Raw genomic sequence first — 13,327 nt, forward strand, 5'->3', positions numbered from 1 at the left:
AATTAATAATTAGTATTTTGAAGTATATAATAATAATAATAATAATAATAATAATAATAATAATGACTTTATTTAAAGAGGGTAACACAAATAGCTAAGAACTAATCTACCTTGAGGCCCTCAAAATATGTATAAACACAACAGGGGTGTAAAACATGATAATGGCTGCTGATAATGAGCACTCAGCAGTGTAGCAGGAGCAGATGTTATGAAAATGGTGAGGAACATAGGTCTGCATTAACTGTGATTTGGGGTCAATAGCAAACTTTTGTCTTTCCTGGCACATTGCAGCTGCTTGCTGTAATAACAATTTAAATTTTCTTATATTAGAGATCCATGTGTGTAGCCATATACACTGTTATACATATAATTTTTATTTAGAAAAAGATATGTGGCAGGTATAGAGTAAAAAATAGACCCTCATAAGTGTAGCCATATTGAATGGTATACATATACAATAATTTTTGTTAAGAAAAAGTCATGTGGTTAGACATGGATAGAATCCAGTGAATAGGGCAGTGCAGGAGCCTACAATTTATTACATAGAAGGGAGATCAGCAGAGGTGGAAACATACTGTTAGGATACGTTGTTAATCATTGTGCAGAAGGAACTTTCCAACACCTACCTTTTTAGGAAACTCATAGATGTAGTCCTTGGAGTCATGTTAAGGACACTCATAGTTGTAGTCCTTGGAGTCACTTTTAGGACACTCATAGTTGTAGTCATTGGAGTCACTTTTAGGACACTCATAGTTGTAGTCCTTGGAGTCACTTTTACGACACTAGTTGTAGTCATTGGAGTCACTTTTACGACACTCGTAGCTGTAGTTTTTGGAGTAACTTTAGTCCTTGGAGTCACTTTAGTTTCTGCACAATAACTATTATTATGCAGCTTCATAAATGATGAGACCTCAGCTGAATTTGATCATCAGTTTTATGTGTCATCATATAGCAGAGTTATCCACCTTGATCATCAGGACCTCCTACATTCAAGTCAGTACAGTATTTTGCTAATTTATTTATTTTTCAGATAGATTTAGCTTGATACTGATGAGACCTTGGTTAAATATTTTTGTCATTGTTGCTATTTTGCTTTGTCAGCATGCTATGTCATCTTATAGCAGAGTTATATCCCCATAATTGTCAGACTAACCCCGTTTCCCATTCTGCATAACAACACCACTTTACTATATTATTATCATGATCTAGCCCTTACATCTACAAAGTAACTACTCTCCAATATTTCACCAGAAAAGCAGAATCTGTACATTCTTGGAATTTGTTTGTTTTGGACAAATTTATTAAACTGATCCATGGGCATGTTGCGGGAAATATTGTATTTAGTATTTAAATGATGAAATAGTGTGAACGGGCAAAATTTGTCACCAAAGTACCCTTTTCTTATTACCTTTGTTTTGAATCATCATCATAAACAAAATGAAACACAAAGACAACAAAATTATTTAATTTACACTATTATAGTGTACTGTTTCAAAGACTATAATCTACAATACAAGAAAGCTTTCATATAAAATTTGATAAGTATTTTATTTCGGAAAGGATGTACTGTCATTGTATCTTTTCCATTGGTCATACATGTATATTGTATCATAAAACTTTCCAATTTAATGCAATATATTTTCATTTTTTTATTACTAGCCTGCAACAGAAGAAATTGGGATTGTACGGCAGTTCACATTTTCCTCCAGCTTACAGAGGATGTCAGTCATTGTGCGCAAGCTGGGTGGAAAACTGTTTGAACTGTACACCAAGGGGGCACCAGAGATGGTGGCCTCGTTGTGCAGGCCGGAGACAGGTATTCAACTCTGTGTAAATAATGATGTATTATATATAACTATACACAAGTGAAGCTATCTGCTTACCACAAACAGAAATTGCAAAAATTGACAGACCAGAGATTAAGGATACTGGACAAGAAATTGCAAAATTATGTTCCTTTTACATTGTAATAACTATAACAGGTGATTGCTAGCATAGTAGACAATGCAAAATTGCATACATCAGATTAGCCAGATGGCACTATCATGTCAGAATAATATGAGAACTATACAAATACTCAATTTTAAAGGAAGGTTGCTTTATACTGGGGTGCTTTATACTGGAATGCCTTCTAATTAAAACTATGTAATAATGGTCTATTATTATACAATTTCAAAACCAGAGACTATATTCTAATTGGTATATTCTGTGATTATCTGCATAAAAGTGCTATGTACAATAAACACTATCTTTGTCTGTTTGTCTTTCTTTCTCTCTCTCTCCAACTAAAAGACCTACAATATCCTGATCATGTAAGCAATATTATTCAATAAACATCATGACGAATAGGTGTCCTAGTGGTTACAATAGTTTAAACATCCTTCCTCAAAACATATAGTGCATGTCATTACCACTCAGAACCTATCATAGTGCATATCATTACCACTCAGAACCTATCATAGTGCATATCATTACCACTCAGAACCTACCATAGTGCATGTCATTACCACTTAGAACCTATCATAGTGCATATCATTACCACTCAGAACCTATCATAGTGCATGTCATTACCACTTAGAACCTATCATAGTGCATATCATTACCACTTAGAACCTACCATAGTGCATGTCATTACCACTCAGAACCTATCATAGTGCATATCATTACCACTCAGAACCTACCATAGTGCATGTCATTACCACTTAGAACCTATCATAGTGCATATCATTACCACTCAGAACCTATCATAGTGCATGTCATTACCACTCAGAACCTACCATAGTGCATGTCATTACCACTTAGAACCTATCATAGTGCATATCATTACCACTTAGAACCTACCATAGTGCATGTCATTACCACTTAGAACCTATCATAGTGCATATCATTACCACTTAGAACCTACCATAGTGCATGTCATTACCACTCAGAACCTACCATAGTGCATGTCATTACCACTTAGAACCTATCATAGTGCATATCATTACCACTCAGAACCTACCATAGTGCATGTCATTACCACTTAGAACCTACCATAGTGCATATCATTACCACTCAGAACCTACCATAGTGCATATATCATTACCACTCAGAACCTATCATAGTGCATATCATTACCACTCAGAACCTACCATAGTGCATGTCATTACCACTTAGAACCTACCATAGTGCATATCATTACCACTCAGAACCTACCATAGTGCATATATCATTACCACTCAGAACCTATCATAGTGCATATCATTACCACATAGAACCTACCATAGTGCATGTCATTACCACATAGAACCTACCATAGTGCATGTCATTACCACATAGAACCTATCATAGTGCATATCATTACCACTTAGAACCTATCATAGTGCATGTCATTACCACTCAGAACCTATCATAGTGCATATCATTACCACTTAGAACCTATCATAGTGCATGTCATTACCACTTAGAACCTACCATAGTGCATATCATTACCACTTAGAACCTATCATAGTGCATGTCATTACCACTTAGAACCTACCATAGTGCATGTCATTACCACATAGAACCTACCATAGTGCATGTCATTACCACATAGAACCTATCATAGTGCATATCATTACCACTTAGAACCTATCATAGTGCATGTCATTACCACTCAGAACCTATCATAGTGCATGCCATTACCACTTAGAACCTACCATAGTGCTTTTCATTACCACTCAGAACCTACCATAGTGCATGTCATTACCACTCAGAACCTACCATAGTGCATATCATTACCACTCAGAACCTATCATAGTGCATGTCATTACCACTCAGAACCTACCATAGTGCATGTCATTACCACTTAGAACCTACCATAGTGCTTTTCATTACTACTTAGAACCTACCATAGTGCATATATCATTACCACTTAGAACCTACCATAGTGCATGTCATTACCACATAGAACCTATCATAGTGCATATCATTACCACTCAGAACCTATCATAGTGCATGTCATTACCACTTAGAACCTATCATAGTGCATATCATTACCACTCAGAACCTATCATAGTGCATGTCATTACCACTTAGAACCTACCATATTGCATATTATTACCACTCAGAACCTACCATAGTGCATATATCATTACCACTTAGAACCTATCATAGTGCGTGTCATTACCACTCAGAACCTACCATAGTGCATATCATTACCACTCAGAACCTACCATAGTGCATATCATTACCACTCATAACCTACCATAGTGCATCTCACTACCACTTAGAACCTACCATAGTGCATGTCATTACCACTTAGAACCTAGCATCGTATCCCACCCAGTCACATCATCATGATACCAGGCTGACCAGTCCTAACTGTAACCTCTTAATGCTGAGCACCAAGCAAGGCAGCTGCTAGTACCATTTTTATAAGCCTTTGGTATGAATTGGCATGGGTTTGAACCCATGACATCCCGCATCTGAGGCAAATACTCTTATCACTTAGGAAGTATTTTATAGTGAAGAACCATGTTCTGATGAGTTTATAATAGTGATGATCCATGTTATAAGGAGTAATGAACCATACTGTAATGCCTGCTTTGTAGTAATGAACCATAGTCCTTGTCATTTCTTGTTATGATTTAGTGCCATCTGACTTCCAAGAGATTTTGATGGGCTATACACAGCATGGATACAGAGTCCTAGCCCTGGCTTACAGAAGTCTTCCCGAAAAACTCAAATATACCAAAGTGCAAGCCATCCAAAGGTAATAACTCCAATGGTGTGACTCTTGATCCCCTCCAGACTTTCTCTTTTGAATAAATTTGATCATATCAAAGTTAGGAAAATATCTTTGCTTCCTGCTGAATCCAGCACTTTGGAAAAGACAAAAATGTCATCATTTATATGTACCTCACAAGGGGAAGAAACTCTTACTCATAACTTCCACTGCTAGTTGGTGCCAGTTTTAAGCTTTTTCAACAGTATGATGATGTTCAAAATATTCTCCCAGTTGCATAGGTGACAACTTGTATGGTTTACCCATAATTTTTACAGTTTGTTCCACTTTTGTCAGTGTACGGCCGTACAACCATTTTGTACGGTTTTTTCGTACATTTGTTATTTTAAAACATAAAAAAAAATTGTTTTGTGTGCATTTGGGACTCTGGGCATAATTTTATTTTTAGAACGAGAATTCAATGAGACTAGGGTGGCCCAAAACAACCAATCAAATCATATTCAAAACCGTGCTTTTTCTTTGATAATGAAACGAGTTTCAATCATGGTTCAACTTATGTGTGTGAAGATCTTGTCGTTTATCGCTCTGAAATTTGACGCTCACTCAGATTTATAATATTGACTAACTGCCTGTGTAGTAAGTATGTTTTCTTATTGTATACATTATTTTGTATTTATACTTATTACTACCAGATGCTTATAGTTTGCATCAATTTATAATTTACATAGTGTGGCAGTCATGTTGGTGTAACCGTAATTCTTCCAACTTTTTTGTGTGGAGATAAAGTCAGTTTATTAAACTTTTTAACAATATACTAATTAAAAATAAGTACTCTGCTAATTTTAGCACTGGTATTTTATCGTGCAGTTATAGTTTTGAGTTAAGTTTGTCAGATACATAATGCAAACAAGAAGATGCATTGCCATAACGACGGATGTAGTACAGATACTGAGTAATGTCATTCTCATGGCTCAAAAACATGTAACATTGCCAATTTATATCAAGTTTGTGACCAAAATCGACACATCATATAGCAGATCATAACTTTTCAAACACATGATGCACAGTTTTAATAGAAACGATCAACAGTTTATGAGGTATAAACTTCTGGACTGCTACTTCGTCAATTTTTTTATCTCTAGATTTCAATTTTTGGAGGGCTCTGGCATAATATGTTGGGGTTTATGGGGGAAAATATAAATTCATAACACATTTGTAATCGGGAGATCTTCCTCTATCACATGTCAAATCTAAATTTTTAAATTGTTTTTTATTTATTTCTCATCTAGTTGAAATATTTAATTTATCAAATGGCTGAGCCTAACTCAAAGAAATGCAAGCTTGAAGACACTGACTGAGGTCATGGCAAGTTTCAGGCTGTTTGGATTAAAGACTTCCCTGGCATAGTAGACGTATCAAAGTTAGGATCTTCACATGCTTTTTTGTAAAAATATGCAGTACAGACATTCAAGTGGTGGTGTTGAGCATATATGATCTGGAGGAACACTTCAGGACAAAATTGCATGAAATAAATTTTGAAATGAAGAAGGGAGCATACATCAGAAGCTTCTTTGCTTAGCCAAAGCAGGAAGATGATAGTGTTATAAGTAAAAAGAATGAAATAAAGTTTCAGAAATGTAAATAATTAGGTAAATATGTGCAAAAATACTTAGTGTATAGTATTTGTTATTTTAAAATTGTTGATCTTATATAATGTATGAATACATTTTTTTCATGTAAGGTTTTTTTGGTCTTTGTAAGGTTTTCATCGGTCTGGTGTACAGGTTTTCATCTCAAGGTGTTGACACCTATGCAGTCCAGGTCTCCTTACCCCAGTATTATCATTAGGACTAGCATTGAGCCTGCTGGAATCCTTCTTAATTGCCAATTTCGGATAATGATGCCTCTTGAGGGCAGCATTAACAGTCTAGTTCTTGTTTTAAATCTTTCGGGTCAGATTTAATGACTTTGGCTCTGTGGAGTAATGTTCTGACCAACCCACATTTCTGATCTAATTGATGGTGTGAGTCACAGTAAAGGTACTGGTTTATATGCATAGGTTTATGATAAACCATAACTTTCAAAGTGCCATCATTGTTTCAGACAGTGTTTGTGTCCATAAAGATAATCCGCCATTTTGTTCCTTTTCAATGGTGAATTTAATATCCAGATAAATGCTATTAATGTGGTCTGTGAGATCCGTTACATATTCTAACTTCTTTTTAGTGTGTGTGTTGTTAACATATCTGTAACACCAACACTGGGGATGGGGAGCATTGGTGAGTGCTAATGACTCCGTGTTCCATATATAAATTACACACTATAGGGGAAACTATGGCAGCTATGTGTATTTAAAGGTAGAAACTTCCTTCATACACAGAGTGTGTGCACTTCAAGCACAACTCCGACAGTCTTGTTACTTCTTGTGGTTACAGAGGTGTCCTTTGTGTAAGTGTACTGTCAGAAGATAATCTGTCATTAATAACTGACAAAACCTTGGCACTGTTATCCTTAACAAATTAATCCCTGGAGCTTTCTGCTATTTTCGCCTGAAAATCGAGCAGGAAACTCATTTTGAAAGCTATTTCTGAATAGAATAGAAAACACCAACTCCCCGGTCATCTTTCAATAACATACTGCCTAGTTGTGTTAGAAACATCATTTTTCGTTGGCTATTTTTGTATGGAGACCACTCTTTATTCCAAATGCCCATCTTATCCTACTTTTTGCACAGGCTCAGCTGTCTGTTTGCAGTTCATACTGGTTTGCCTTAGATCTGAGACCAAAAAGTCTAAAATCCAGGCATGAAATTAGATTCTGACCATGGGCGAATTTTGGGTTAAAAAAAGTCAGGTAAAAAAAATGTTTTTCTATCTGTATTTTGTAGTGCAGCTAGATATTCCAGATTATTTGGTATCATTGTAGAGCTACATCTGTCTACCTTTCTATAATACCACCCACTTTAGTGTATCTTGCATGATGATGACGCTACAGAGCTTGGCAGTAGGCTACTACCTCCTGCCCCGTAATGTTGTCGCAGGGGTTTAATTTGTTAATCAGGTTGGCAAAAAATTTTGAGTTCTTAATATGATGTTCAGTATTTCCAACTAATGGTGCTAAAATCTTGGCTATGTATTTGGCACAATTGTAGGTAATAGGGCCCACACTACAGACTATTGATCACAACAGTAAATCCTCCTTATGTATCTTTGAGTATGCATAGAATTTTGGAGGTGTTTCAGTAGGAGGAAATAATAGTCTACTAAGTGACAAATCAATTACTTTCTCTTTCTCACATATGTCTCTGATGTAATCCCAAAGTTCTTTCTTGTATATGATAGTGGGATCATGTGACATTTTCTACTATGTGTTGGAGTTCATAAGCATGTTCAAACATTTTTGTTTGTAAGTGGATTTATCAGTTATGACCGTGCAGGGACCCTTATCAGCAGGAAGAATAATGTCTCTTTGAAAACTGGCCAAGACTTTACTTTCATCCTTACTAATGTTAGGTTTATATGATTACCCTTTATTTTGAGTAAACCAACCACCCTGGCTCCGAGTTAACTGGCATCACTATTTGATAGATTCCTACAGGCTTATTCTGAAGCTGTCAGTAAATCGATAACTAGCAATTTCTCAGATGAAATTGTGATGTTGGAACCTTTTTTTTAACACCAACAGTATTATTCTGAAAGTGTATGATGAGACACATTTTTCATCCCACTGTCCTAAGAATCACTATCACTGTGTGTTAACAACCCTTTTCTTATTTATAATCTCAAACTTCTTAATTTGCCTTTGTTTACATTCCTCATACTCCTTCAACTGTGCATGTAACATCCACCTTTCAATTTCTGTCATAACCTCTTCTGATAACCTTTCTTGCAGCTGTCTTGCAATTTGTGCCATCCCTGTTTTCATATATTTTATTTTTTATATAAATATATGAATTCAACAAGACACTCTCCGCCCTCTGTAAGATCGTTTGAGCCTGTTGACTTTGGCTAGTACTTTTCTGTCTCAAGTTGACTGGTATCACTCTGTGGTACTTACAATGTAAACTGAACCTCAAATGATTCCTAAACCGAGCAGTTTTCCTAGCCATTCCTTCATATTGCCACACATCTTTTAGCATATCTGATCCATACTTACTCTGTATACTTTGGTGAAAGCTTCACTTTGTAGTACTATTATTCATATTTGACTATGTTTTTAACTTTTCAATCACATACACAAATAATATAGAGAAAGCTAACCTGAAGCTTTCGTCCTCATGCTAAGGATTTCATCAGCAGACTGATATGCTGCGTATCTGGGACAATCTGTTAATTATTGTTCACCATTCCATTGAGAGATTTTATCAGTCTACGCTGTTAAACTTTCACCAAAGTATTTCAGATAAGATTGAATGCTGAAGGTGTTGATATGTCTGTAGTTGCCTGTGACATGGATATGTACCAACAGTCTGCTGATGAATCACAGTAATATAGTCCAAGATGTCTTTGTCTGAATTCACTGTAGTTTGAAGTTAATTTCTTTGTCAAGAATATTATTGAAAATTTTGTAATTCCAGAGAATAATAATTAGAATAAATAATTCCACCTAAATCAAAATCTGAACATAACAATGACTGCCTCAAATGTTATAGACAGAATAAATAATTTTTCATGTAAAGAAGATTATATAAAAAGCTAAGGCACAAAAGAAGAACCTGGATAAGGGTCAAAATTTAATTTCTACAACAATCGAAGTTATAATTAGACATGGTCTGTTACTAAAATTATAATCAAGAACGTGGTAAACATAATGTCCTTGACTCAGACTAAGATAATGATCCTAATAATTACTTTATTTAGCTTATGAACAGTGACTTGTACATGTAGAAATTAATTTTGGCCAGATTTTATGTTAGTTGCATTACAATAAACAAGTTGATATAGCCAGCATGCAGAAATTAAAAGTTATCCATTTTATGATATGGATATTCTTAGAACTTTAGTTTGTATATTTTGGGCTGGCACAGTGATGAAATAATCCTTAAAAACATACATGTAATATTTTTCTCCTTTTCTATAATGATTAAAATGTAAAATTGCCTGAGACTTTAAAAAATCAATAATTAAAGCATTTTAAATGAAATCTTGATGTGCCGTTTGCATTACATGCAGAACATTCCTCCATTTAGAAGAGTGTATTTATATCTTAATGAATTGCTACTTTCAACTTCTAAAAAAAGGTCACTGGGCCAGTTTCACTCAAGCTGGTACAAATTTTGCCCAGGACATGCTCTACCAAAATTAAGCCTGAGACAACCCTCCAAGCAGTAGTGTTACCTCCATAGTAGTTAAAATGGAAACCTTGTAACCCAGAATTGCCCAACCAATATTGATAAAACTTGGTTGGAATGTTTCTTTAGACAGATTCTGTCAAAATTATGCCAGGGATGGCTCCCATGGCAATGATGTGGCCTAATATCAACTTTAGATTCTTTGATGAAACTTGGTTGGAAGGTTTAATATGACATACTTTTTCGAAAATTTTGCCCAGAGTGGCTCCTGTAACATTTTTGTTTCCATAATAACTAATATGGAAAATCAATTTTCGACTTAACTTTTGATCAGGCTTGTTAGGAATGTATCTTAGAACATGCACTGTCGGTATCATGTCAATATCATGTCTGACTTGGCTCCATGAGTAGTGTGTGGCTTCAATAGTATCTGTTTGCAACCTGTTTAGAATGGCTCTGCCAATTTTTATCAAACTTGGTAGGAATATTTTCTTAAGACATGCCATATCATAAATGTGTTCAGTGTGGCTTCCGTTATAGTGGTGTGGCATTAGTAGTAAACATGGGCAAAACCTACTTTGCACAATCGTTTATTGAGAAATGACTATCAAGGATATGTTTGGGAATGCCTCCCTAGCATCAATGTGGCTTCCATAGTAACTGGGTGGAACATCTACAAATGATATTCATCTCTTGATGGCATCAGTTAAGGCTTTTGCTGCTAATATTTTTAAAAAACTTAGATGACTTTCTCTTGAAAACACATTCTCAGTCAGACTAAATGTGAAATGTAGAATTGTGGGATGAACACACACATTTTACATTCACACAAAGTTGCCAATGCACCCTCTGGTCAGAATGAAGTAGAGCGCACAAAATATCACTTACCACTTCCCTGCCTTTTTTTAACATGTTTGCCACATACATTATACAGGGAGCAGGTGGAGAAGGGTCTTGAATTTCTGGGACTTCTAGTGATGGAGAACAGACTGAAGCCAAATACCCAGTCAGTCATCAAGCAACTGAGGGATGCCAACATCCGTACTGTCATGGTTACAGGTAAGGCTGTCATGGAAGGTTCACATATTGCTGTACAAATATTGCATGAAAAATGACATTACAAACCAGTCAAGAATACTGTTCATGATAATAGAATTGTTGCAGTTAAATTATAAAGGATATTATATATAAAATAAATCTGAAATGGAACAAATCTCAAATATTTTTTTTGTGGAGAAGATTTATTTACGAAAATATACATAACTTGAAACAGACTTCTTTCAAGTGAAAACTTTTATAATGATGTTAAGAAAATTATGAACGTTTTATGTCAGCAAAATTACATCAGATACTGCATTTACCAGATACTAAAACAACTTGGACCATTATGGGTGTATTCAGGTTTTATATTTGAAAGCCTGAATGGTAAAATGATATTACCTTTTGGAATGCAAAGTCCTGTTGTGCAGATTTGCAAATGCGGTATCAGCTTTGCTTAAATTACCAGTTTATAAAGATCATATTAAACAAGAAAGTACTCTATGGTACTTTTAATGTAAGACACAATTACAACTACATCAAAATTGCCTACCTTTTTGCACACATGATTATCACATAAAATCTTAATCATGTAAGTCTTGAGTGCATTTTAACATGCAAATTAGATAGAACTTGCATTAGCAAAATAGAATCTAAAAAAATCTGAAACTCACATGAGCAGGATCATATCCAATGTATTATTAAGAGAACTAAGGCTGCTACACAGAAGGGCAATAGCTCTTTAGTCTGAAGAATATCTAACAGCTCTTTTCTTGAATATGTGGGAAAATCTTCAAAAAAATTTCCTCATGGCTTTAGAAACTTTTTCCTTCACATCAATATAAAAATCAATTTGGGGAAGGATGCTGTTAGATGGTTACATTACCCACCCTCCCTTTCATTAAAACTGTACACTAAAGGCGAAAAACAAGAATGTTATCCATTTTGAATACACTGAACTGTCTCTTCAAAATAAATCCTTTCAGGATAAAATTCTTTATCCTCCTCTGTTTATTGCAGGGTCAGGTACCATCCACTGAAATAGATTAAAGCAACATGTACTGTGTAACCTGGTCTAAATATTTGACTATTTACCTGTTTGGCAAAAGCTTTTCATTTAAGTTCAACATTAGAGAAATATTTCACAAGTTAAAGAAACTTCTTTAAGTGTTAAACACAAATTTGCCATCCTTTAAAGAGATCCTAAATATTAGTTTTACCATCCATTTTGAAAGGGATTTGACATCTGCCAAATGATTGGTACTTTACATCTATAAACAGAAGAAAGCAATGAAATTATTCACTTGATACTTAAAGACCTTTGCCATCATTTTTGAAAATTAAAAATTAATTTTTTTTTAAATCAATGCAGAGGCTTCTGAATTTGTCTCAGTCAAAGTAATTGCATGCAGTTAATTGCCAAAATTGATATGCAAAAAAAAAATAAGTCCCTAAGAAAAACGGAAATGAGATTAAGATGCTTGCATAATTTGTAATCCTTTGATTATCATTATCCATGGAGCTAGTCAAAGCTATGTCATTTGATGTATTGTAAGCAAACACTTCACAGCAATAATATTAATTCAAAGTCATTTCATTTGATGTATTGTAAGTGCTTGTCATGACATAAGTTAATCTGATAGTGATATTGTAGCACTTGTCACAACATCAATCTTTTTTGAGTAGGCAGATTTTTTGCACATCTGGGTTCTTTGGCTTGTCTTGAATGGTTGTTAAACTAAATTTATTTATATTGTGGGCCCTGGAAACAAGCATTCTGTCTTTGAATCTTGAATTAAAAAGTTTTACAGATGCTTGTTTAAAATATCAGCTACACAGAAAACCCAAAATGTCTGATTCCCAACATGGTTCATCTTTAGATGATGATTTTTTTTAGGTAAAAATATTGGCTGATGATTGTAATGATAATTTTTTTTTTAATGTTGTGTTGGCTGTTGAGCAGCTATTGGTCAGGTGAGGGACCTTAGATCAAATTGTGTTTCTTGAGTTGATTTGCTAGCTGTGACTTAAATAATTAATATGAGGTCCATAATGTTTTTCAGATTTAATTTCTTTACGTACAGGGAAGTTTCTGTTATTTTCTGTCAGACATGTAAAATATTCTATCAGATTGCATTAAAAACAGATTGATTGTAATATAGTGGATATAGTGTTTATGGATTTCATTGTTGCTACAAAACCAGAAATTTATAGACAGAATGAAGTCCTGTTATGAAAGTCCTTTCCCCAGTCCAAAAATTCAGTACCCAAATTTTTTTCATAATTTGGTATTC

General features: G+C 34.7%; 1 protein-coding gene across 1 annotated transcript in view; it reads left to right on the forward strand.

Annotated features, from left to right (window-relative positions):
• LOC149798094 (polyamine-transporting ATPase 13A3-like) overlaps nt 1-13,327 on the forward strand; it is a 139,670-nt gene that overhangs the window by 63,105 nt on the left and 63,238 nt on the right. Inside the window, exons 15-17 of the mRNA XM_089960838.1 lie at nt 1,660-1,816; nt 4,612-4,732; nt 10,930-11,054. Coding sequence (XP_089816964.1) covers nt 1,660-1,816; nt 4,612-4,732; nt 10,930-11,054 — 403 coding nt within the window. The remainder of the gene's footprint in view (nt 1-1,659; nt 1,817-4,611; nt 4,733-10,929; nt 11,055-13,327) is intronic.

Source organism: Sinohyriopsis cumingii, chromosome 6, assembly GCF_028554795.1.
Source record: "Sinohyriopsis cumingii isolate HCF-2022 chromosome 6, ASM2855479v2, whole genome shotgun sequence".
NCBI classification, from domain to species: domain Eukaryota; kingdom Metazoa; phylum Mollusca; class Bivalvia; order Unionida; family Unionidae; genus Sinohyriopsis; species Sinohyriopsis cumingii.